Source organism: Amblyomma maculatum, chromosome 2 (genome assembly GCF_055883805.1).
Source record: "Amblyomma maculatum isolate TAMU_Amacu chromosome 2, ASM5588380v1, whole genome shotgun sequence".
Classification (NCBI taxonomy): domain Eukaryota; kingdom Metazoa; phylum Arthropoda; class Arachnida; order Ixodida; family Ixodidae; genus Amblyomma; species Amblyomma maculatum.
The window spans coordinates 84,353,507-84,380,675 of record NC_139345.1 but is presented as its reverse complement, the minus strand read 5'-3'; the positions used below and the strand labels follow the sequence as shown (position 1 = coordinate 84,380,675).

The following is a 27,169-nucleotide window of genomic DNA, read 5'->3' as shown; positions in this document are numbered from 1 at the left end:
TGCTCGGCCATGTCACCTGCCGAATACCACCTACCAGAGCCATGCCCGTTATTTCTTGCTCATGCCGCCGAAAATGCCAGATTTTCCGCAGAAAGGGGTATTTATCACTATGGCGTTAAAAAGTACGTTGCTGATGCAGTTTTTAACGCGATGACGTTAAAGTCCCTGTTATCCAGAATACGCGGCGCCGGCGTTGTCGGCGTTGTGAGCGAAAAATCACGACAGGTGCTCTGACAGGTGGCAGTTGGCAGGTGATTGCGCTGATTGGTCGTCGGGTTGTGTGACGTCACTAGACTACATGACATGGCCGCGTTGGTAGGCGCTGCCAAACTGGGCTCTACCTTTGAGATGGGAGGGTAAGATAGGAATACAGTCATCCCAGGTTCCCTGATTCTGATCTAGACAGGCTACACTAAGGCCACGCAGACACGTTCATACGGTTTTGTTAAAGCGGGAATTCTTATCTATGACGGGTGGTCTTTCATATACTATTATGTTCCTTCACGACCCTATGTATGAAATGAGTGCGTGTAACCACAAATAAGAGACTGCTGATTAAGCTAATTGTAAAGCGCGTGTACATTGAACGACGTTCCACAAGGGGAGCTGGTAAACAGGAGTCATTAACGATGTCGCAACATATCCTTAAAGGAAGAGGTGCGTATCCATCTTTTTTTTTTCTTTTATTTCCGCACTTCGATTCTAACACGCATGCCATTTTAGGGAATTTTTTAAGAATAAAGGTTTTCAAGGTGGAATTCTCTTTAGCGCAACACACAAGGGACAAGACAGGTGCTAACTTAGAACTGTTTATATATATATATATATATATATATATATATATATATATATATATATATATATATATTATTAATCATTCGATCATTATATCACAGCTCCTCTTCTTACGCATGTGCGGTCAAGAAACGCTCATTTATTTCACGCACACAGACGTGTCGCTGATACACTTATCAGCCGTTTTGTCTTAGATAAAAGGCTTCCAACAGTTCGCGTGTCAGTGTCACGGACTTCTGCCTAATATCGTTATATTGGTGAACATCGGTTGAGACTTGCAAGTTGCGCAGTGTTTTGGCAGATGTAGACTGGGGTTTTTTTTTTGGGAGTGATCGCTGTGTGACGCTAAAAAGGATTCCGTCTTGAAAACATGAACTATAACAGAAAGAAACTTCGGTAAAATAAACAGGTGCACCTTAGAATCGAGTATGAATGTGTGTGTATATATACATATACATATATATATATATATATATATATATATATATATATATATATATATATATATATATATATATATATATATATATATATATATATATATATATATATATATATATATATATACAACATTTACTCCACCTAAACTCCACAGGTGCAGGTGCGACCAGAATAAAGAGACGCTTTTATTTCGACCTCAAAAACCAAACGCAAATTTATTCCTGCACCGAAGTTCAAAAGGGCCTCGAAAAGACCTTGTTTCTAGACCAAAAGTCATACAAAAAAGAACCCTGGGGCGTAATTGTTTTCCACATGACAGCAAAATTGATACCCAGGATACTGCTTCTTCTTGTATGTATTTACACACATGTGCGCGTCAGCTCGTGCTGTTTTGTGGCGTTGATACACCGTAAACATCGACGGAAGTGCGGAGAAAACGCGCATTTTGTAGTCTTTTTTTTTTTTTTTTTTTTTTTTTTGTTGTGCGTGGAGCATAGCGAGGCCAGCGAGCTAACAGGGAATGGCATCGTCCTCGCAGAGCGAGGGAGTGTTGTTTGCTCGGTCGTGCAGTAAACAACACTGCGCGGCCACCTAGTTAGATCGGCGAGATAGGCCGAAGCCGAGACCCAGTTCAGCTTACGACGCGGTCTCTGAAAAGTCGATGTAATGCATCCGCTCCTTCCCTGCTCTTGTTTAAAGCCCATTCATTCTTCCTTTTTCTTTCTTTATTTGTCTCGTTTCGACCTTGCACCAGTAACGTACGCGATCCGACCTTGACTACATACGCTCGACCCGGTTTACGGCATCTTCATTCAGGCCTCACATTTCAGCGCGATAGAATTAATGGCGACGATTAACATTTGCATGAAAACCTCGCGTTCTGAAACTTTAGGCGGCAGCCTTGAGCATTGACCTCTTTCTTTTTCGTGCCTCCCTTTCTTTCTGGTTTCGCAAGCCAGCTATCAGAGGCGGTCCTCGCACATCGCTTCGCCGACCCTCCTGCGTTACCTTAAAGCAGTGCGCGCCGTAATAATCGTTGCGGCGACAGAGCGCGTGGAGTTCGACCTCTGACGAAAAAAAAAAAGTGAAACTTAAGACCTCAAATTATGCAGTGCCTCAAACTTATGCAGTGCCTCAAATTTCGTTAAACTCCTGACGTCATATAGACGATCGTTTGGGCTGGTTCGGGCCCACTGCGCACCGCGCAGTTTTCCAACCGTCTCTTATCTAAGTACGTTTCTGTGAGCGAATGCTCTCCACCACGTAGTTGTCGTCTAGCTCGTCTCACAGCCAGTACAACAGCGATTTCGGCAGGTGAAAATGACGCTGCAATTCAACCGTCCGGTCCCACCTACATTTGCCGCCGCTCGAAGCCGCTGCGCCCGCCATGATAGTCCCGACTTGAACTCGGGTGCTTTGAAAATTGAAAAGTTTCGCCCGAATTCGCCTGTAATTTGAAACCATGACTCAAGCCTCGGACGTGGCGTGGAAATGTTATACATGTACAGTCTTGATCAAAAGTCCTGAAACCAAAAAATTTTCGTCTCAGCCCCAAAATGGAGCCGTCACTGAGCCGTTGAAGACTAAAGGGTTGCGATGTGCTATGAGACACTTTCTTGGTGTGATACGAAATCACTTCCTAGGATTTTAAATGCCATTTAGCCTTCAATGATGGTGTGACGGCGCCATTTTGCGGTCAAAACAAAAATCCTTTGGTATCAGGACTTTTGATTAAGACTGTACATGCAGAAGAACGGAAATCTGAGCTAGTTGGTGCATTGCAAGATCACAAAAACAGCGCGGCTACTTGGGACAAACAGAGAAGGGAGAATAACGGACAAGCGCTGACTAACAACTGAAGTTTATTCGAAAAAAGCACAGGTAATATACACTTTTTTTTTCTTCAAGAACCAGGACGCATGCGCTCCCAAACGACTGTACATGCTACGATTGGGCCATGCCCAACGTGCTTAACCGTCTACAGCAAAGCCGTAATCTTGACCGTGGAAATTTAAGAGGCGCTTATCCAACTGTCATGTCATACCTGTCAGCGTGCGTGGTCGCCCGAACAACGGTGACGATTCTTGACAGTGCGAAACATTGCTGTCGCTGCTTAGTGAATGTCTATCCACTGCAACTCCAATAGATGGCACTACCATCCTATTACCAAGAAAACTGATTAGTTTCATTCGGTGTCGCAATTAATACGAGTAAATCGGCTTCATTGTGAAAAGTTTTGACAAGCATGCATTACATGCAAGGTGTTCACAAAGGGTTCTAACGACTAAACTCCCCCTCTGTGCGCAGTTTCAGTACACGAGCACCTGGTTTTGCCAGGAAGCGTTTCTTTTTTTCTTTTTTTTTTTCTATTGAAAGTGCATTGGGCGTAAAAATGGCCTACTATTTCGTACCGCTAGTAATAGAATATCCTTGCATCGCGAAGGGGACTGAAGACAGCTTATCGCAATGATATAAAAGGAAGGGAACAAAGGAAGCATCCCTAGAAATGTCCAGAGTCTTCTTATCGGAGGACACCAAAGGGAATGGCACAGCAGCGCCTCCGGTGGCAACTCATCGTACAAGATGCTTCGTGTGTTCTGTACGCGCTCGACTTGGCCGCCTGCAAGCTGGAGCTCGTTGCCGCCACTAGCGGATGAAAGTGGTAACTGTTCGGCATTCGCCTTACGGTTCGTTCTACATCAACGCTTGCTTAATTTTAAACCTACAACACCTATAAGTGTATAATATATAATCTTAATATTATGCGTTATCATTTAACGTATCCGAATGAAGGGAAAGGGTTGACGCGAGAACGCCCCGCGGGTGCACTGCTCGCATTCGAGTGTGGATGTACAGATAACACTCGAAAGAGGTTGCACGCCCTTGACGCACCCGAAACAGACGTTGCAAGCGGCTTCCAGCGAGTGCGAAGATACATATTGGGTAAGTCATGGTATTGCGGTTTCCGATGTTGTGTTGATATCAATAAGTAGCACGCACAAGGTGCGCTCACGGGGCTTTACTTCGGCATTTGATTGTCAGTTATTTTTAGCGCTTTCTACGTTCAGTGACTGCTGTCGCGTAAGCTCGGATAGACTAGGGCGAGCGCAGAACTCGGGGCATCTTGCATAGCGTCCAAGGTCGCCATGCGCAACGATTCGGCAACGCGCTTCAAGTAACGCGCCGTCCTTTTCTTTAACCGCTGATCTTATCAACGGCGCGTGCGAGCAGCCTCAAGCAAAGAAAGGGGCAATAACAGCACGTTGCGGGGCGACGAAGCAAACAACATCCGCGCAACATAGCCTAGAAACCCTTTTCTTTTAATTAACCGCGCGCGCGGCCATATCGGGGTCTGTGCAAACATGGGGAGGAAGGGGGATTTGCCGGCCAGTCGGCCGGCTGCCCACACCCTTGTCCTTAACCTGGATCCCAAATATCCGCGCGTTTTGCGCTTCTCGTTGCGTTCAACGCGGAAATTAGAACACGCTTCCGCCGTCCGCTCGATAGCTTAGCCGCGCATCGAAGACGGAACTGACAGAATACGAAGCACACAAGCAAACAGTGCTTTTTCCGCTTCGCGCGCCTTTGGAGATCGTGACGATTGCACGCCTCTGATGGTAAGCTGCGAGGAAGCATCTTCTCAAGCAGGTGGCGACGGCTGTGTCGGCGATGGAGATACATCTTCGCGCTGCGCCGGTTCCAGTTTCTACACTCTTTAAATCCGCTAAATACCGATCCCACTAGCTTAATGGTTTAGCGTTAGGGTGCTGAGCAGTAGCCGCGATTGGTATTGTAGCCGCGACGGCTAAAATTTCTATGTAAGCACAACTCAAAAGATGCTCGTGTGCTGTGCGATATCAGTGCCAGTTAAAGAGCTCCGGGTGATCTGATTTTATCCACAGCCCTCAACCATGGCATGCTATAGTTCATGCGCTGCTTTGGGACGTTAAGCTCAACAAAAGAGAAAATGTCAGGGCATGTTACAAAATTAGCTCTAGCCGCAACAGTTCAGGATCTCAAGTTGACCTCACAGTAGCTCGCTTGGAACACCTGCGATTGACGTGGGAGTTTAATGTAACAAAGCACTAGCTTTGCCTGCCATGATCGGATAGCCTGCGATTCTCAATGAAGATCGGATATTCGCACGAACAGCTTTGTGCATTTGTATAGATCGGTGCATTCGGACCATCAAAACTGGTCTTACCGGCACTAGTCCAGCGTAGTGACTCCAGATTTAAGCGCACCAGTGTTTTTGCAACTCCATGCAGCTCCATTTGTATTAAATAGGCATTTTTGCGCCACCCTGAGCTCGCGAAGAACAGTAAGTCCGTGGAGGGAGCAAGTAGCCCTAACTGTTGCTCCTTTGCCTTAAGAGGGCAATGGTTATTTTTTCTCAAGGAGTCAATCAGGTAGTAATGACTGAATTTTGATTGACCTATAAAACTCCGGTAACATTAACAAGGCATGTTCTGGGATCGATTGCATGGTCGAACATTATGAGGTAACGAAGAACGTGGCGTTTAAACAATGCAGAGCAAAGAAGCATGTGCTGTCCTCGTCTTTTCCCTATGTTTCCTTAACGCTGGGTTCTTCTTTCTACCAGGGCGATAACATAATTGTCACCAATAAATGAACCCATTTGGCCCTTCCAGCCGTTTCGGTTCGGAACGAGTGACCGCAGATTAAGAAAACAGATGAGCTAAAGCCGTGCTAACGGACTGCTAGTTGACCAACGCGTTCAAGGACTGAACAACAGCAAGGAAAAAAGGGTAACGTGGATAATGACATTTCGCCGACCGATGCAAAATTGTTTTCTTCGAGCACCTTGCGTATAAAATACACATTTGCACAAAAACCACGATGCTTTAGGTGCTTAGATGAAAGCAATGCGTTCGGTTCGCAATCGGCTCTCGATTGCGGCTGCCGCGAAGTCTAAAAGCACGTGAAGATGAAGCTCAAAGCACGTGGTTATCAAGCCCATTGAGTGTGAGGCGTGGCCAAGGCCCCTCTTCGTTGCTGTCTCCCGGTGCAAACCTTCGTATATTCCGTTCTCAGTTTCAGCTTGGAATGCAATCCTATGTGTCTTGTACGAGATGACATTGTGCTCTCTCCGCCCATCTGTAAGGCTGGAGCTGCCGCGGCCAATCGCAAGGCGGAAGCTCGTCAGTGCTCGAATCCGGTGTTACGTCAACCGTTAAATGCTGCCAAATAAACCGCGCAACCGTGAGCGACCGGACAGCATACAGATCCGAGGGGCTCACATTGTGGTTGCCCCACACGAGCACGTATCAGGACATCTCCGGTCTGGTGGCTTTCGTATGCTGATTAGTGTCCACGTCGCTACGAGCTGTGAGTATGTCAATGCCGTGTGTATGGCCTTCGCCGTGAAAGCGGCGCGCGTCCGGCACGTTTGTAGTAAGGGCAGCTGGTGGGAGAGGAGGGAGAAGAATAAGCAAGAAGTACAGCCTACAACGCGCGACTGAGTCCACACTTCGTGCAGAGTTTCCTTTTGAATATCTTGTTCCTTCTGCTGCTGCTGCTGCGAGTGCTTCTTTTTGCTTTATCTCTGTGCACGCTTTCAGCCCTTGAAACTGCGGTTTGACCAGGGAAATTTGAGAAATTGCACGTTTGCACTGGCTGGCGGTAGTGCGCACGCTTCGACACCGTAAATCAAGGGGCTGTCTCCATTTGCGTCTCATGCTTGCCGCCGGGAAGCGGTGGACGCAGCTGAGCACCAAGGTCACGGACAGTATGCAGTCGAACGCGGCTCGTTACTCAAGCGCGACAGCGGGAGGAAAACTGTGCGAAACTAAAGACCTGTAAGGAACAGCCTCAGTTGCACAGAATAAATAGAGCTCCGCCGCAGGCGCACTCTTACTGCCGTCGGAGTGGTAAAGCAACTACTGATTATGATTAGGCCTATGCTTATGAGATTAGGGAAATCCTGCTAAGATCAGGCGTTTGCCACTGCGATTTGGTACACGCGCTGCTGCGCTTAGGAAAGTGCTGATTACTCACACGATCACACGGATACATATCAGTCAATGTCAACAGCGTAGTACATCGCTGATTGTACGCGCAATCACTTTAACCATTTAAAGCGATATAGTTAAAGGACCCGTTCTACAGAAAATCCGGCGTCGGCTTTGTGAGAGAAATATCACGGGTATGCCTCTGGCAGTTGGTAGTTGCCAGGCGACATGCCCGGGCTCTGATTGGTCGATGGGTTGCATGACGTCACGAGACCGAATGAAATGGCCGAGTTGGCAGAAGCTGTCTTCTTGGGTAGCTCCTTTGAGATGGGAGAGTGAAATGAGAATTTAACCCGGCACCCTTGGATACCGAGTCGGACACGGTGTCCCTATGCCACGCAGTCACGTTCGCACGGCTTGGTTTTAGCCGGACATCATAATTATGCACGGTAGCTCATTAGTGTGTGTCGATATGTATGTGTGAAATAATAAGGGCGCTTAAGGAACTAGTGATAAAGCGAGTAACAAAGTGTATGTATATGCGAAAGAGGATACGCATACGGGAGCCAATAGCGCTGCCACGTCACCCCGTTAAGGGCGGAGTGCCCCAAATATAAATCTCTGCATTTTTTAGCCGATACGTCCTAAAAAAAAAAAAAAAAAAAAAAAAAATATCCTTCTTAACAAACAGCAGCATGTGCGTGCTCGAAATGGTGGTTAAAATCTGTGTTATTTATTAAGAAGCTTCCAGCTATCCCTTCTTTAATACCCAGAATTGTATCGCCAATAGAACGGCCACAGTACGTAATTTGCGAACATGTGGTCTGTGCGTTTCTAAAAAAAAAGAGCCATTCAAGGCGTCTTCGTTCACACTGCAAGTGCGTAACACCCGACTGGTTATCGTAGACATCCCCACCGAGAATGTTCTCTTAAAAAGCACGTTTGGCGGTGGCATCAGCGTAGCACATGGGTGGGCGATTACGCGAACGCAGCCCCGATGCTTGATCTCAACTGACTTTGCGAGTAAATTCGTCGCCCGAGGCGTTATAGCATTGTTAGCATTCGTTGGCGGTCGGCGAGGGTCGACTGAACAGGTTGATTATGTCATGATGCATCAAAAGGGGCACAAAAGAGAACATCCGATGCCGCAGGTGTGCTAGTCTATGACAGTGGGTAAGCCACGCTGCCAGTACGGAGCTCCGTTTTACTTTTCGCAAACACACTACACGCGCGAAAGTAAGTGCACGAGAAGCCTTCGCTATATAGGGCCAGGTAATATCTATTCATAGAGTAACAAAGTGCGCCGTGTGCAAATTGCTGCCTCAACAACGGCAAGAGCTGGCGTCGCAGGTGGCAAGAATAAAGAGAGAAGAACAAAGCGCTCCCACCTCTGTCGCAGAGAGCAAACGCGAACACTGAGAAAGGCGTCGCCTGAAATGCATGAAGTTGGCTTCAAGAGCTTAGAAACAATTACTCACTCTATGCCGGAAGCTGTGCGGGTAGACAGTACGGGTTTCATGAAGAAAATTCAGTGGGTTATTCCCTGCACACTGCGTAAACAAAGGAGACCTGGTCGGATTGTATAAGCGCACATTGCAGAGGGGTGTGCTTCCGAAAGAAAAAAAAAAGATGTCTGTGACACATTTGCCTTTTTTAAATGCGAGAAGCTCCGTTCATGGGGCGATGCATCTAATAGACATACACGAATATGTCATTTTCACATGAAATGTGGCCAGCTACTGATCCTCTATATACCGCAGGAGTAACAACATCTGCCGCATATGTCGGTCTAGCCACTACGAGAGTTCTCTGCGTATTGGAAATGCACGCCAAGTTATGAGCCTTTCTGTGTGCTTTAATATTCGCTCAGCCGACCCTATCTGCCGACTCACTGGGACTGCACTTCTTTTAATAGGTAACAAGGAAAGGGTTTCGGAAAAATAGTCGCGGAAAAAAGAACCCCAGCCGGAATGGCCAATGGTTCCGAAATAATTATCCCCGGGTAAAAAAAAAAAAAAAAAAAAAAAAAGGAAAAATTGGCCCTAAAATTTTAAAGGTATCAGAGCGCCCGGTTTTACAAGAACGGAAGCAACTGAGTCGGAGCACCGTGTAAAATGGTGTACCTGAAAAAAAGAAAAGAAAGAAAAGGTGCTTTAGGAATTGAAATCTTGAAATGTGAATACTGTCATCGCCAAATGTCACGCGACCGCAATATAATCAAATATATTATATCGTAAAGTGGAAAACATTGGTGAGCGTGAAAATGGAAACCAGTGCATCGCTTGCAATGCAACAGTTGTCAACATCTGCTCAAACTTGTACAAATTACGTCACTCTACTTTAAGCGGTTGCCTACCGAACCTTGGAGTGGGCTATACGTCCACTAGACCATATAGTTTTGAAGACTATTTTCGGAACCATAGACAGAAGATGGTCCGAGGCCGAGCAAAAGAGAAACAAAAGAGAAGGTGTTCTGCATTATGTTCAACATACAGTCTATTCTTAAATTTCTTGTACAAAATTGTTCCTTCGATATTCTTTTTTTCTCCTGGAAGAACCGGCTAGTTCTTTCGGGACCTTTCTTCCGTAGGCCATGTTTTCCTGGACCGTTTCTTTCTACGCCAAAAATGAGAAGGGACACACTCGTTTTTTTTTTTTTTCCACGCAGCGACGTAATTTTTTCATTTTCTTGTCTATATTAGGAAATAACAGTCAATGACTAAATTATTCCGTAACGAAGACAGAACATTTGATTATCTGGACGGGCGCCCCGCGCCACGGCTGAAAATATGCCCCCCCCCCCCCCCCCCCCACACCTATATATATATATATATATATATATATATATATATATATATATGTGTGTGTGTGTGTGTGTGTGTGTGTGTGTGTGTGTGTGTGTGTGTGTGTGTGTGTGTGTGTGTGTGTGTGTGTGTGTGTGTGTGTGTGTGTGTGTGTGTGTGTGTGTGTGTGCGTGCGTGTGTGCGTGCATTCGCCCCCTGCTTATCACTTTTATTTTTCATTTCCTGTTCGCGCTCCTGGACGATCTCGCTCCTTTTATTATCGCCGACATCGAGAAAAAATATTGCTCGGAATCTTGCTGAAAGAAATATGGCTGCCTCATCATCACCAGACTAGCACAGGTTGTGATCACATGGAGGTAACTGAGTTAACCAAAACAGCGGAGAGGGCGTTTATATGCCCCAGTTAATTAACCTTATTCAGGATGAAACACTCGCGCGGAGATGTGGCGCAACATTGAGCGTGGGAACTCCTCGTCAAGCTTCCGCCGAGAAAAAAGAAACAAAAGCAAAAAGTAGGCATTTGGCGACCTAACGGAAGCACACGTTTACTTGGTGGCAGAACCCTTGCTGCGCCAGCAGCTACGGTGTTGTAGCCAGACGCGCACTGGTAACAGCTGCTGTTGCTAAAAGTCTCACCAAGGTCGAACCCAGCCCGCTTGGCATCCGCGGTTGGTGTAAACACATTTCAGAATTTCAACCGCTGTGATAGCCTACGTGAACTTGGGAATTTTAGTGCCGGCAGTCGTCGTGCACTGGTTAAGTGTTGCGTTATATGTATAGATGCGTACACAGATTACAACTGGACAGACAGTCACGCAGCAGCATGCCTTTCTTGTACACGTGAGTGCAAGCGCACATAATTATTTGACTCCGTTACAATTTTCTTACACGTTAATGCGATTTCTTCTCCCTGAACGGCCAGTGTAACACGCCATAGAATCGAACTGGAAAAAATTAGTATTAGTCTTCAGACCCTAGTTTCGTTTGTTGTCACGTATCGTTGTGCGCAACACAATTGCGTAAAGGTTGTCTGGTTGCTTTCTCTTTCTATAGAGCGATATGTTGACGGTTCGGTTCTATAAGCATGCATTTGTATATTTGGCTGTTTCTGGTCTAGCAGGTATACTGCATGGAAAGAAGGCTTTGTTAACCCTCTTAGCCCTATGGTTATTCTTAGGAAGAAAAATACACTATTTCCGCCCCCCCCCCCCTTTTTTTTTTTTGCCGAATACTTTTTTTTTCTCGCTTCGGTCTTTTTCTGAAAATCTATGTTTTATACGTTCGTAATTTTTACAAACACGAAAAGCCATTTTTCGGGAAGCTTTCCCTCAATGCATGCAAAAGATGAAACCGCGAAGGATTTGTTTGAGCAGACGCACCGTAAGAAAAACATCAGATACTAAGCGTTGCTCCTTACGATGGTCGGCGTCAGAGTCTAGCTCGTATTAAAGAACTGTGTTAACGCCACCCACGGGGACATATTATATGTCGTTATCATTGCCACTGTCCTGACTGTAGCAAGAAACGGCGCGTTAAAAGGAACATCGCTCGCATCGGCATTGTGCTAGGTTACTGACATTTTTTTTAATAACCGTTGATAATTAGGACGCGCTTCAAGAGGGCAAAACATAACACCGAAAGGAAAACCAATAGACGAGCCCACCAAGTATTTCGCAATGAAAACAAAACAGCATCATATTCAATGAGTGTGACTTGTCAATGACAATATTGGTACAGCGTCCAATGACGAGTATAGAGCTCGGTCTTGGAGGTTAAAGGGTTAACAGGCGTAAGAGCCCAGTGCATTTCTGTTCGTAGGCAATCGTGCAAATATACAAACACGTAATTCGAATGAAAGAGTGCACAAATAGCGGTATACGAATATATTGTCACACGGCCGTCTCGAAGAAAGTAAGCCATGAGAAAAAATACTAAAATTCCACCCAGTACATAATCCAATAAGCTAACAGCAGTAGCATGGCTGGCAAGTCGCATGTATATCGATATGGATGTTTCCTCGCGAACACTTCACAAAACACGCTCACACACTTGCTGGGTTTGGCTGTGTTCACCGCGTGCCGAGGTTATATTTGACTGGGTCTTCGGCTCATGGTCGGGGATTCAAAACATTGGAAATTTATGGACGCTGAATCAGCAACAAGAAGGACGTACAGGAAAGCAATATAGAGAAGATCAATAAAAAGCGTCACGTTACTGCGCTGTAACATGTGACGCTGTTTGTTTTTGTGTTATGGTGTCAGGCTTCACTTCCGTTTTTTTTTTTTGTTCTTTTTTTTTTTCTTCGGGCGGTAGCCTCGCATGCCGCCCACCTTAACTTTGCAGAATAGAATGCGCCTTCTGCTATCGCCATCCGCTCGCAGAGCATCAGCAACGCCGTGTCTCACATTTTTTCTGCTGCGGTCATGAGTCACTTGTGCTAATATTTCTCCGTTGCAGATGTACGTTATTGCAATTAAAGGAAAGTTGTACGCAGAAATAACTGAGCTAGTTTATTCGGAAACAATTAAGAATAGTATTTCGCTACTTATTTTCCACCCCTTGGATATAAAAAAGGGGTACTCTTTAGCGAATTCAAACGATGGCAACGTCTGCAATAATAACATCAGAAGGCATTGAGTAAGATTTCTTGAAAAAGCAAGCAGCGTGCGGCTGCGGCCGCGCTAATATAGCTTTCCTTTTTCTACAGATTTATAACAGCATCCATGAAGCTGCACTAATCGCTTCGTGGCGGGCGTGCCACGCGGCCTTCTAATAGCCTTCTAATAATACAGCTAGGAAGTAGTAGGCGAATATGTCTACTTAGGACAGGTAGTAACCGCAGATTTGGACCACGAAAAGAAAATAAAAAGAAGAATAAGATTGGGATGGAGCGCATTTGGTAAGCACTCACAGATTATGACTAGCAGCTTACCGCTATCGCTCAAGAGGAAAGTATACAACAGTTGCATCTTACCTGTACTCACCTATGGGGCTGAAACGTGGAGGCTAACCAAGAGAGTTCTACTTAAGTTGAGGACAACCCAGAGGGCTATGGAACGAAAAATGGTAGGGGTAACATTAAGAGATAGGAAGCGTGCAAAGTGGGTCAGAGAAATAACTCTAGTTACCGACATTCTAGTGGAAATTAGGAAGAAGAAATGGGCATGGGCAGGACATGTTTTGCGAATAGAGGATAACCGATGGTCGCTTAGGGTAACAAACTGGATTCCAAGGGAAGAAAAGCGTAGCAGGGGGCGGCAGAAAGTTGGGTGGGCGAATGAGGTTAAGAATTTCGAAGGGGTCAAGTGGATGCAGCTAGCACAGAACCGGGTTAATTGGAGAAATATGGGAGGGCCTTCACCCTGCAGTGGGTATAGTCAGGCTGATGACGATGATGATGAATACAGCTAAAAAATATGTTTAGCTATTTTTTTTTATGATTTCACTAGGTTGCGAAGATCGTCCTTTGGCCAGTATAGGGCATACAAAGAAAGCTTCGTATCACACTACTAGAAATGCCTACACCCGGTCTTTCCCTGTCGCTTTCTCTATCTCTCCCTCTCCCTTTCTCTCGCACACACACACACAGAGAAAGAGAGAGTATCAAATCTATGTTTCATTCTCTTGTAACTTCGATATTACCACTCCACGACTTTTTTCACCGAGCTACAAGCACGATTTCAAAAAGAAAATAGAGGCGCACATCTTTCTTAGCTTGTTAGCTAACCATCGCGATGTTTGGTTGGTTTGGTTTATGGGGTTTAACGTCCCAAAGCAACTCAGGCTTTTGACCATCGCGATGTGGTCGTGCTGCCTCTGTGATGCCATGTATGGCAGAACTGCTGTTCCAACCGGCAGCATTTATTTTTGTTTTTTGCTTCGACAAACTAGTATTCCTCTGCTGCAGACCAGTACCGTTAGAGGAGCATAAACCGGGAAAAGTCCCGTGTGAAATAACAGAAACAATCAAGTATCAATAGACGCTAGCTGAGCACAGACAGTTTGAGAACCTAGCACAGCTACATGAGCATAATTGAATCTCAGTATACGTCCACTTTTTGCTCATTTTGGCTGCGAAGGACAAAAAAAGAAAATGTATTACTGTCTCGCACATCAACGAAACATTCGCCTTTGCTCTGCGCGTATCATAATTCGTCGACGTCAATGAAGCTGTAGTGGCGGTATCAAACTAGGGGCGGAATTTTGGAAGTGACGAGTTACATAGATAGATAGATGGATTTATTGAAAGGAAAAGGCAGAGAGGTTGGCCCGAATAATTCAAATCTGGCCTGCTACTCTGCACAGGGGAAGGGGAAGGAGAGAAGAAAAAAGATCATGATGGGTGACGATGTGGGAGAAGGCATATGAAATATATCTACAAGCCAGTTACAACGGCGCTTAATTACCTGGTCATTTTATTTCGCACCTCAGGCTGTCACAGCTGCTAAAGTGACAGCCATGATTCCGATACGAACATTTTAACGCGTTACATGAATTGATAGATCATCATGAAGATATGCCTGTATTATTTCCACAGATTTCAAACCACAGCTCCAGAATTGCGAGACGAAGATCGCTAACTTGGAATTTTTGAAAAGGCAGTCGACTTACGCTCGAGTAAATGCGGTATGTCACTACTACTGTACATGCTCCCTACATAGCTGTGTACTCGCAATAGGTTTAATACACCTGGATGCGCGGCGACCTCCATACTTCCGTGCATGACCTGTGTCTGTTGTTGCGCACGTTTGTATGCATGTAAGCACTTCCGGCTGCAGCGAAGTTTGTTAGAATTATAAAACCGCGCAGTTTTCACGAGCGCGAACAGCAGTCTCTTTATGGGAGGCTCCACGATGGTCGACCCCGGGTCAAGGTCTGCGACCCTCGCTTCTCCTCCGGCTGCGACTGCATAAGAATATTCCGGTGATGGTGGCGGTTTCGATTCATGCCGTTGTACTTTCAAAAGTTGTGGACTAGAGCTTACTTTCAAAAGGTTATGTACTAGAGTTTACTTTCAAAAGGTTGTGGACTAGAGTTTACTTTCAAAAGGTTGTGGACTAGAGTTTCTGTCAGCAATTGCTCCTCTTAAGCACTCCATTAAGTTCGAGCTTTAAAACTAAAATCCTGTATACCCCAACACCGCGCGACAAGACGAAACAATAGAAACGGCGTTTGCTTAGCCCATGTCAAGTTCACGACGCCTTTCGAGGTAAAAAGAAAAAAAAAATCCTGTTATAAGGTACGCAGTCGACCACAAACTCGTAAGTGATAGTTAACGGAAGCTGTAGTTAACAGTGACGATAGCTGACAGTATAAAAAGCCAGAGAGCCAGCCATTGGTGAATTATCTTTGAGTGCTGCTTGCTCAAAGTTTTCATTAGACCGCTGATGTCAGGGGCACAGCCATGGCCAGCTCTATGGCCCTCCGCATGTCGTTCAGAGATAGAGTACCATGAACAGCGTAAGTTCATTCCTTGAGGTCAGACGTCAGTACCACCTGTCGACGATGCATAAAGCGCTGGAAAGAGACCTGTGCTGAAGGTGCTGCACCCGAGTGTCATTGCGGTCGTGTACTATCAGTGTGTTCTCGTCTTAATCACCTTCCGTTGCTGCGACCTGATGTGTGTTAGAGCTCAATCGCTCATCCTGTCGGTCAGACAGCTGTAGGTGGAACGTTCGCTGAGTTTTTGCATAATTTATTGAATATGTGCGTACGGCTGCCCGAGACGCTAAATTATCTGCACCACGTAGTCGTCATAAGCCAGAGCTGGATTTATGCTCCTAAGGATTTCCGTAAGGAAACTGAGCATGCATACACCAGTGTGGGTGATCCTGTCTTGAATGTATTGCAAAACACATCGCGTTTGTAAATTTTTTTTTAATTTCTTCTTGTTTAAACATAGGCCTTGTCTAACCGCGTCGAGGATATCAAAGCTGCGCACGGCAGTTAAGAAATGCTGAAAAAGAAAAAAAAGACTCGTGGCAAAAGAAAAGAAAAGTAATAATAATGGCTTCTGTTTTTTTTTTTACCCTTGACGAATGCTTTTCTTTTCTATTTATTTTTCTGCATGTCGCCATAAGAATTCCTCTCATAGAGCATCTGTATATTATAACAGAGAAATGTGTTCATGGTGCACAGAATACTGTTCCAGCCTGGCGTGTATGTGTGCGTATCGTATGCTGACAGGATGTCTTTTTTATTTTAATGAGTATGCAAAAAAGATGCACTACTATACAGAAACGAACTTTTCCGTATGCGTTTGTAAACAATTTCTTGTGACACGTGGGTTGAGCGATTTCAGTGGGCTCACTGTCCGCCACTTCCTTCTGTGCTCGCAGGTCTTCTCCCGGTTCCAGCGCCGCCAACGAAGACGGCGCAGACTCGTGCGGCGCCCCACATGCCATGGGAGCTTGCTCACAGCTCAAGCTAGTGCTATGGAAGAACATAGTGCTACGGCTACGCCAACCGGTGCGTACACACAAACACACATATTTTCCTTGTCTGTCAGAAAAAAAAAAAAAAGACTTTACACGTTGACGTAAATCAGGTTACTTTGGCAAAGAAAGAGCAAAAAAAAAAAAAAACAAAATTCAAACTACATCTCTTCTTATCTATTCTGTCATTCACAAGCGCGACGAATACTTACTAATGGGGTTTATTTAAACTCAAACACTTTAGACCCGACAGATATACATGGTCAGTTCACGATGCGTTATTTTTATATGTATCAACACCAAACCCAGAAAGACAGCTGCATTGCCCATTCGTGACACTTGAGTGCATTTATGCACACACCCACTAAAAGTGATCTCCAATGTGTGTGCATCTGTTCTTTTTATAATTCACGCGGTCGCTTCTTAAGCTGCACGACGGCCTCATTCGTCTCCTATTAAACGCTCTTGTTCCCTCTAACAGTGGGAATAGAGGATGCGCCCGGGTGGTGTTGTTGACGGAGAAGCAAAGAGGAGGCTAAGAGGTATTGCACAATCGATTTAGCAAGTGTGCAGCCAGCGTTAGATAAACGTGTCTCGGCAGGATGACACCATTACCCACGCGTGAAGCGATGACTTATGCGCCGCCTCATAAATAAATAAAAGTCCGCGGCGGAGCGCTTGGCGAAAAAAAGCTCATTGTTAATGACGGTCACGGTAACTGTACACGGCGCTATTTTGATGCCTGGGGCTCTCCTGTTCAGCGAGTGTAAGACGTAGGTAATGCTATTTAGGAGCTGTCCATTGGGTGAAAAAAACGATAGCGAGGCATTTAATAAAGGAACGTTTTCCCGCTTCGGAGCTGGAATGCGTTCGGTTAGATCAAGCACTCGACCTGACGAGTCATAAAGGAAGATCGCTTATTTTCCATTCACATGAAGCTACTGCGCGCGAAGAGACGATCGATTGCTTCGGATAGTCGCATAATCGTAAAAACGACATCTGAGGCCTATCTTCTCGACGTCATGCGATAGAAATGTATACAACGCTTGCGTAGCCTCTGAAGATGATCTGTCGGACAGCGAAGATGTAAAAGCCCCCTTCCTAACAGATACATCAGCAGGCTTCCTCAGGGTGAACTTGACGCGGCGGGGAAAAGTGTGCTTGCCTTATTTGACGCTCGCCTCTGTAAAAGTGCTATGAGATATGTCTCGACTCGAGTGCGAGCCTGTAGGTATCAGCAAACAGCATCACTAGCACATTTAAGGAAACACTATGGTGAGGATCGGCAAAGCTGCAGTCTCCTTTTGTTTCATCCCACTCCTGCCGCAATTCAGCGTAACCTAACCCGTGACTACCCGAGACTGCCAGATGCTGGTATTTCAGTAGTGGGGGCGGCGGCCAAATGCACTGGGTCTCCAGTTGCAGATGCGGTTCTTTGTTATCTATTAGTTTAATGCCTCCCTAAAGGGATACTGAAAATAATTTACGGTCATAATTTAATGCAAGGTTGACAGTATAGGCACACCTAGGGAACCACGTCCACCGATGCGATTGCCGCAGAGAAAGATAACCTCAGTGGCTCCTCCCTTTCAAATGGTACGCAGGTCGTGGAAGCTTGGGGAAATAAAACTCGCTCATGATATAAATAAATGGGTTGGATTTACTCAGACATTAACAAGAGTAGTGTACATACATTGTCTGTAACTTCGTTGGCAGTGAAGCACACGAATGAAAATTTATGGATTTTTGTAAAAGGCATCGTATGAGAGAAATTTTATTTGCTTATGAGTGCGCAGTATCTTCACAAGATGCACATACAAGGGCACCTTACGTTACAGCTTTTTATGCTCTTCGAATAGAAAGGGTGTGTTTTTCTGTGACATGCGGTCTATATACCGGGCGTCCAGGCTAAACGCAACCAAGGTTTTAAATGAATTGAAGGTCTCTTAGATGTCGTTTAAGAAGAGAACGGCGGAAACCTACCCTTCACCTTCTATCATTTGCTTCACGTCACTAAGCATTTTTACTTTTTGCCAGTCAGTTGCGGTCATTTCAAGTCATCGCTTGATATATTGGTCGTTTTATAGTCATAATGAGTCACGCTATAGTCATTGTAGTCATCGCTACTCATAGCTAAGCATTTTTACTCATTTCCAATCAGTTTGCGGACATTACAAGTTGTCGTGTGAGATATTGGTCGTTTCGTAGTCATTATCAGTAATGATGAGTAGTGCATAGTCATTGTAGTCATCACTACTCATCGCTAAGCATTTTCACTTATTTCCAGTCAGTTGCAGTCATTACAAGTTGTAGTTTAACATACTGGCCATTACAGGTCATTTATTAATTATTAATCATCATCATTATTAGTCGTCAGCATTATTCATTAACTTTGTCGATGCCTATTAGTAACGTTGATTCATTACCTATCACCATCAATCGTTTTGTTTCTTAATCTCCCTCCTCACAAGTCCGCTATTTGCGAGTGACACATCAGCGCATAGACGCGACCCACAGATCACGCGCACAGTTCCCTCGCACAGAGTTTCGTTCCATGAGCCTAGCAAAGCTTTCGCCTTAAAATACTGTGGACCTAGCCCCAAGAAACCAGCGCTGTTCAGGGTCTGTTGTTGTAACCTTGGATATTGTTTTGTTCGCCAAAGTTCATTAATTAAATAAGTAAAGACTAAGAGGTAATTTTGAATTGCTAAAATGAAAGAAAGTCAATTAAAAGGATGTAGATCTCGAAAAATGGAATACACAAACCCACATCAGAGACTTTACTGCACAGAAAAGCGGATTTTCTTATCAGGTAAGCTTCTCGCAACTTCGAATTATCGCTGTCGTCACGACGAAGCTCTTTTTTATGGAGCCAGGTATCGTTTTCTGCTGGTAAAAAGATTATGTAAACTATAACTTGACGGAAACAACGTAGCTAGCTGTTTCTTGAGAAAATCTATAACATTTACATTGACGCTTCTTCTTTAAGTCAATCAATGAAAAGTTAGCTAATTAGTGTTTATTATTTAAGTAACTTTCGTGAACGAAAACAAAAAAGCGCTAAGCCAGGAGACTCTTAAACTACTCTTAAATGTTTTTTTTTTTTTTTTTTCTGGGCTAAGACTCAGCGTTTCTTTTCTATAACCTTGTTTACATTTAGCTGCGACGTACCCGCTATAAGCCGTGTTCGCGTTCATAGCTCCCTCGCAAGTGCTCATTGCCCGTTCTCACACTCCCTTGCAGTGCCCGCACTTCCTCATTTTTGTGTGTTTTTATGTGTTCGCTTTGCTCGGCGCATGCATAAAGTATATGAAGCAGAAAAGTAATGCTTGGACCGTGACGCCGATGATAGGCGATGATTGTGAGTAGACATCTGTCGTGCAAGCTACGTCTACGCTGGGTGCTTACACGCGACTTGAAGAAATAAGTGCAAAAAATATTCAGTGAGTGACAACCTTCCTCGTGTTATTCACGGGTACATGCACGAACTTAGAACATTTAACGGCACTCATGCATTCCTCCAGAGGGGTAACCTAGGCGTAGCACGGGCAAGGTCGCTCATTTTTCACCTCTCAAAGCTACGTGCCTGTCCGTTGGCCTGCACGGCACTTCGTACTGGAAGAGCGTGGATTAATTTATATCACCCACCAATATTTAGTGTTTGCGGAAAATCTCAACACACTGGTGCCTTTGTCCGCAGCGGTTGAATTGCAGGATGTGATTGCGCTCAGGATAAACAAAAGATAGACATAGGTTCACAGCTACCGGAGTGGGCTTGAAGTGGCGGGGAATGCATGAGTTCACGGCAACGGCACGCGCTCGTTCGCGATCAGTTCGACATGGCAGCTTCGTGTTAGCGTATCAAATCGTAGATAAGCTTACGTTCTGTTTCTAATTGTTAGCGTAGTACAGGCGTCAAAGTGAACGAGTTACGAAGCTCTTTACATGTCATGTTCACGCGTTTTTACTTAAATTATTATTCTGATGAACTCTGGAATAGTTTTTCAAGCTCCGCTATTTCTTTTACTAGAACCCTAACCTAACGAATGCACTGGTAAAGTGGCAGATAGTCACCGAGTTTATAATGTTTTTATACTTTTTTTCCTTTAAATGAAGAACGTTAATAAATTTATAAAGTCTATTTTGCTACGCTCGCATTCTATACTCAACAGCGGTGAGGATTGTGTAAGACCCGCGTGCTGGTGTTCCCTATATTTCACCATCCACCACCGGCTACAATTTCTGAGAAATAAATTCGCATGATAAATTTGCGCGCAAAAATATATGGCCGCTGCCCGGACGGCCGTATTCGTGCTTTATGGCTCTGCAATTAAAACGACACATCACGACAGCATATCAGGAGTCGGACTAAAAATAATATTTCCCATAGAAAAGGTTCACGATGGTCTCGCTCCCGTCTCTTCGGCTAACGTGATAATCGGGTGAAGACAGCGGAAGAGGTGGCCAGTCAAGAACTATTTTAACATGGATGTGATTTTTCCAATACGGGCCCTAACTATTTAACGTCGGTTTTAACTTTTGCCGTTAAAACTTGTACACTGTAGGAACAAACATGGGCATATGCAAAAAGAGAGAAGTGGCTTGTTTTTGTCGTCCGACATGTCCTATTGAAGAAACGTTGGCCATCAGACTGAGGCTTTACTTTTTCAAGTTTGTTCTCGGGAGAAGAATCTTCCCTCACGTCTTGTACGTGTTTCTGGAAGCCTGTTTTGCCGCATTGATTGTTCTGCCGTGAAAACCACTTCCTGCTGAAGTCTCGTAGCTGCGGTACTCATTAAGGACCTGGTCACGTTTCGCGGCGTTTCTCTAGGGACGAAGGTTATTTTGTATTGCAGTGTGATCCAATGAATAATGAAGAGAGAGACCCTTTAATGAAAAACAGAAAATTTTCCCGGCGTTTAGATTTCGCTGGCATGCTACTCTGTGTAGGAAGGGGAATTCAGGAGAGAAAGATTGAAAAAGAATGGCGAGGAAAATAATAGGATTGAAGGGGGAGATAAAATGCGGCCATTAAATACGTGTTAAGGTGCGTCGTGGAGTAATGGTATAAAATGAAATGATAAAATGCATGATCCGACAAATATGCGTACAGAGTTCACAACTTGAAAAATGCCTGAGGGAAACATGCAAGGTGAATTTAGAGTAACGGAGACAACAATTCTACTCCTGTTTTTGCGTAACGTGATACGCTGTGCACGCTTCAGCTGCGTGCGGTAAAGATCGATGGGGGCGTTGTACCCGCTCTTCTGACGCAGGTGATCCTCGCCCTCGAGCTGCTCTGGCCACTCACTATTTTCCTCCTCGTCCTGCTGCTGCGCAAAGTCGTCCCTCCAGTTAGCCAAGAAACATGTGAGCCACTACCCTTTCCAATATTTCTGCGTGAATATGTGCGCGTGTACGTGTGTGTCCATCTTTTCACCCTGTCACACTGAAATGCATCTGAACAACAGTGGAGATCGTGCCCTTGAACCGGCCTGTTCTTTAAACCTTTATAATTTATACGATAGCGGAGACGTTTGCCTCACTAGCATCAAGTGCCAGCAAAGGGACAATGATGCACCTATGTATCAGCAGCTGTGAAATACTTTCTTTTTTTTGCGTTTTTACATGCGCAGATGTAAAGCTCGATGTGGACCGTTAAGGCGTAGAAAGGAAATTTAAAAACTCTTCAGCCTTTTGGTCTTTCCCATCAGTTAACCGCATTATAATACTTCTTGAAACAATCTTAAATTTTGCTGTAAGTTTTCTTACACACCGAAAACACAAGTGTACAAATACATAGCACATTTTAGGTCCTTTTACGAAGCTACTAGCACCAGTGTTTAACTCTTTTTTTTTTTTTTAAGAAAAGTTGTAAAAACTGCTGCAAAGTGGTGTATTCAGTTTCGAGTCATTATTACCCCGATTTCGCCATTTTATGCGTGTTATACGTGCATGCAGCTTATGACGTTTTAAAAGTTAACTGGCACATGAAGCGGCCCAGGGCTGTGTTCGCTTTGGCTCACGCTTCCCATCTTGCGAGGCCCCTATACCTCTCTCGACACGCACAATAAAATATTAGTCGTGGGACAGCGTACGCACTTTATTTCTTCCTGCCTCCATGTCCCGTCTAACTAACGCTGTTTACGTTCAGCACATCCGTGCTTTAACCTTCGCCCGCAAGCACACCGCTGTCAACCAACAGCTGACAAATCGCATATGCAGGTTGCTGTCGCGTGGACACGTTGCCAGTACATCTGTGCTCTACTTTCATATATGTGCTTCCAGCTGGTGCTAGTCTGAAGGACAGCTGACAGCACCCTGCTAGAAATAGCTGAGAGTGAAAACCGATCGAACGAAAACGACGAAAATTCACGGTATACGAATTAAGCAGACCTTCTTATTACCTTAGCTATCATTCATGGCTGCGATGCGTTTTAGCATTTCGCTTGTTTTCAGTGGATGCTTCTTGACCATAATTAGCAAACTAGTGAGACAAAGAGGTGTTCAGAGTAACCTCGAATAGGCAACGCTGCTTTCGAGGTAAAAAAAAATCTGGATCAAAACAAAAATAACGACTGGAATTTAATTATGTGGAGAGCACAGCAGGAATGGCGACCCACAAAGTTAAACGCCTGTGAGGAAATTATGAGTTGGAGAGGATGTTGAACTAGTCGTACTATATTGTTATCTCTTTCTCTCTCTCTCTCTTTATTATTTATTAATTTTTGCAGGTTACTACAACGCTCGGGCATTGCCCAGCGCTGGTGGACTGCCCGTGCTGCAGTCGCTAATATGCAACGTAGACAACAAGTGCCTTAACAAATCTTCCTACGAGGAAATACCTACCTATCCTGGGTCAAAGTTAGTAAATTTTTACGACTTTTCTTATCTTTTTAAGATATCTCGTAGAACATAATTATTATACTTTCTCAGTATATTTTTAAAACCGGCCGGTGGTCAGTGAGTCATGTCACCCCTGAAACGCGCCCCGGCTGAAGGCAGCGGTGGGTCTACTGGGTCAGGTAGAACCTGTAGAAAACATTATGCTCTTTTCGGATGCTAACCGCGCCCACAAAATAACAATGAAGGCATTAGAACAAAGGCAGATAAAGTGCTCGCTCTTTCTCTCCCCCCCCCCCCTCCCCCTCCCTCCTCCATGCTGTGGTGTTTATCTTGACAGTGCGCTATACCACTTTTTAAGTCATAAACCACCTAGCCCGCCTACACTTTCTGTACAGTGCTTTTTTAATCTGCCGGTAAAAAGCACTATCTTTGCTGATATTATGACGCCACTAGAAGGACGAACGCCCTCGAAAAGCACATAAAACTTCATCTACAACGTGGTAATGGCAGAAAAGCTTACCTCACTATTATTTTTTTTTTTCAGGATAAATGAACTAGTCCATGATTTATCGCCCTTGCTTCAAGACGATGGCATACTGTCCGTTATCAAGTCCCTACCTGTGCTGGCTGATCTCCTCAGGCCTCTGGAGGACCTGTTTCAAGACGAGACGACGCAAAAGTTGCTGGGTAACTATATTCAGAGATCCAGAGACTTTGTATTACTCAACATGTACCTCTCACAAAGCAGAAACCAAGTATTTCCCAACCAGTTTGTCTGTCTTTACACAAGTGCATCCATATTCATGAGCATCCACACAGGCGTGCAACGCGATTCGCAATACGACAGCAAAGCTTGCTTAAGAGGCTGTCAGTCGAGAATCTCAATGATTTCAATGGGTATGAAAAGAAACTACGTGGCTTTGACTACAAGAAATGCATCAATGGGTTTCTCCTGTGTAGTGAGAGCTAGCATTTTTACTCCCATACCTGTCTCCGAGGCGATAATAAATACGGTTCGTGCACTTGCTGCTGTGTGCACTGTAGACTTGTCAAAACGAGGAAACGGCCATGGGAAACGTGTTTTGACGAGAGTGAACGCGTAACCACGTTGCGGGCGACTCGGCGAAACACTCGGTTGCAATAACAGCGCAGCGTTCTGTGTCAGTAGCATTGGTATGCTATGCAAGGCTGGTTCGCTGACTTGCGAGCGTGTCCTGAACTCAAGGACAAACGTCATTCAGTGTCGTGCACGCACTGAGAGTGTGACAGTGCTAGGGAGAAAACGCAGTGTTTCGTATTGTCTCCTGTTCCAGGCAAAGGCCTCCCACTGACGGACTTCATTGGCAACAAGAGGTACGCGAGAAGCGTTCTCTTAAGCCAGACCAACATGACACCTGACACTGTGGACATGCTTCTGGAGTCTCGCGTCAATGTTCCTGCGGTAAGATTCTTAACCTTCGGTGCAGCGGCCGATGCCTGGGATGTCGTATTTCTACTTAGTGCTGCGAAATAATAAATTGTTGACCTTTCGCAACAAAGCAATCCTGTCAAAGACTGCAGCTGTGTTTTGATGATTGCGATGATGGTGATGTCCTCGGTCTTAATGACACGTACCGACTGCGGGGAATTGACCAGGGTGCATTGCAGGCGTTTCGATGTCACTATAGGCACAGAAGTTTAAGCTTTTCGTCTTCATTGGAATACGACCGCCGTTGTCTGGACTGAAACCCAAAAAACGCGTGCTCACAGGCAACGAGGCAGGTACTAGTTTGAAATAATCGACACCAGGCGCGCGTGCAGAATTTATTGGGATTTATTACGTTACCTATCACACACACACACACACACACACACACACACACACACACACACGCACACGCACACGCACACGCACACGCACGCACGCACGCACGCACACACACACACACACACACAAACAAACACGCGCGCGCGCACATTCCCTAAAAAATGATTCGGAAGACATGCTCAAAACAAGCAGTGCTTTTTTTTTTCTTTAACGGAGAGAGGAGCCAGGAAGGAGATCAAATATATAGGATTAATGCTGGAATCAGATCGTAAATGTACCGAATAAAAAATGCCACAATATGCCACATATTCTAAAACTATCACGTTACCTCTTCGATAAGAAGGTAATGAAACTAATTCCTGATTGCTGTTCTTTCAGTCGGTCACTACATACTTTGTTGTGGCAGTGCAGTTACCATTGCGTCACTAAAAGCAAAACAGCGCACTGGACCAATTCCGCCAAACTATAGGGCGAAATCGAGTCCGTTCATTACTGCACATTCAACAACAAACATAATGAATTCACAGATTGCGCTGGCCAAGTGCATCTGACAAATGCGCGCGTTGCCCATGCAGCGCCTGACGTCTCTCATACCAGGATAGATATATGCTTAGATGGGATGCAAATCTTCACAGGTACAAACACATGTGCGTTCACTGACTCGTATTTCAGGGGCATCTTTTAAATTTCTTAGAGAGGTCCGTATTTAACGACATATTTCAGGTAGATGCGGTTCATGTTTATTATAGCTATCATAACAAGCACTCTTAATAAACTTTGAACTGTTACAAGTAGTCTTTTTATTTCGTGCTGCTAATCATTGTTCCTTTTTTTCGTATGGCGTGCATCAAAAGCGCGCTCTACCCATTTCTTTTTTATTCATGCAGGTTCTACATACGCTCGGATCAAGCATCAAACAGAAGAGTAGTCAGGAGTGCAACGCTGAGACGCTTTCGTCGTACATAATGTTAGACGACGCGGACACTCCACAGGCAGTGGCAAGTTCCCTGTGCACCATGCCCACAGATCGCCTGGAGAACCTCATGAAGGAGCTGCAGTCCGTGTTTGACTACGGAAAAGTTATGAACCTGGTACGCGCGTGCAAATCGCTTTCACTGCAAATGGCTATCTCCTTACGCGTCACCATGTTTCCCGCAGAGTTGTTACGTGAACTTGCGACAAGTGCGAAGCGAATGGTAGCGACAGAATTCTGCGTGCGTTCACAACAGTGAAAAACAGCGTGTTTTGACTGCCATAGTATGTCGATGTCATAGAGATAAGTGTGAAAACACTGTTTGCGGAGGTCACTACCCCGAGCAAAATATTGTCTTGCTTATGGAGCAGCTGTGATTGGCAAGCAGGTGAATAGCAACAGCTGTATGACAATAGCTGCATAGCAACTGCATAACAGCCGCATATCACTGCGTTGCCGAGGCGACGGCAAACTCCGCAATATGACGCTGCGGCCACTCAGCCAATAAATAAAAGAAGATACACAATTGGTGTCAAATGTGCGTCTTATTCCAGCAAACTACACAAACCTAGGCGACAGGAGAGCAAAACTCGTGTAGCACCATTTTCACACGATATCAGAATTTTAGCAAATATTATCTGCATCTTTATTAGTGAAATCAGTAACTGAATTGTTCAGAAGGGCATCAGTTTATCATCTTGCCGTTAAGCTGAAACCCTTTTCACGTGCATTGCGTTGAAGCTGCCGAGCTCTTTGTTATGCCAAAGGCTAAACGGCAGTCTGTCACTTCTCTTTTTCAAACTACAAAAATATACTTGCACATACTTCAAGTTATGCTCTATGATTTAATATCATCCAATGCAAAGTGCGCTAGCAACAAAAGTGTACAGGAAATGTAGTCATAAAACTCCGCAGTATGACGCTGCGGCCACTCAGCCAATAAATAAAAGAAGATACACAATTGGTGTCAAATGTGCGTCTTATTCCAGCAAACTACACAAACCTAGGCGACAGGAGAGCAAAACTCGTGTAGCACCATTTTCACACGATATCAGAATTTTAGCAAATATTATCTGCATCTTTATTAGTGAAATCAG

At 44.8% G+C, this 27,169-nt stretch overlaps 1 protein-coding gene across 10 annotated transcripts in view; it reads left to right on the top strand.

Moving 5' to 3' along the window:
- Positions 1-27,169, top strand: part of LOC146199172 (uncharacterized) — a 210,027-nt gene that overhangs the window by 103,831 nt on the left and 79,027 nt on the right. For 4 of the 10 annotated variants that reach the window (XM_084594636.1, XM_084594627.1, XM_084594626.1 and 1 more), the window contains 6 exons: positions 16,351-16,480; positions 21,723-21,816; positions 23,181-23,310; positions 23,837-23,979; positions 24,606-24,733; positions 25,987-26,190. In XM_084594636.1, the coding sequence (XP_084450762.1) occupies positions 16,415-16,480; positions 21,723-21,816; positions 23,181-23,310; positions 23,837-23,979; positions 24,606-24,733; positions 25,987-26,190 (765 nt within the window). In that variant the 5' untranslated portion in view covers positions 16,351-16,414. Of the gene's footprint in view, positions 1-14,549; positions 14,639-16,350; positions 16,481-21,722; positions 21,817-23,180; positions 23,311-23,836; positions 23,980-24,605; positions 24,734-25,986; positions 26,191-27,169 lie in introns of all 10 variants that reach the window. The other 6 variants (XM_084594635.1, XM_084594634.1, XM_084594632.1 and 3 more) reach the window with 2 other exon arrangements.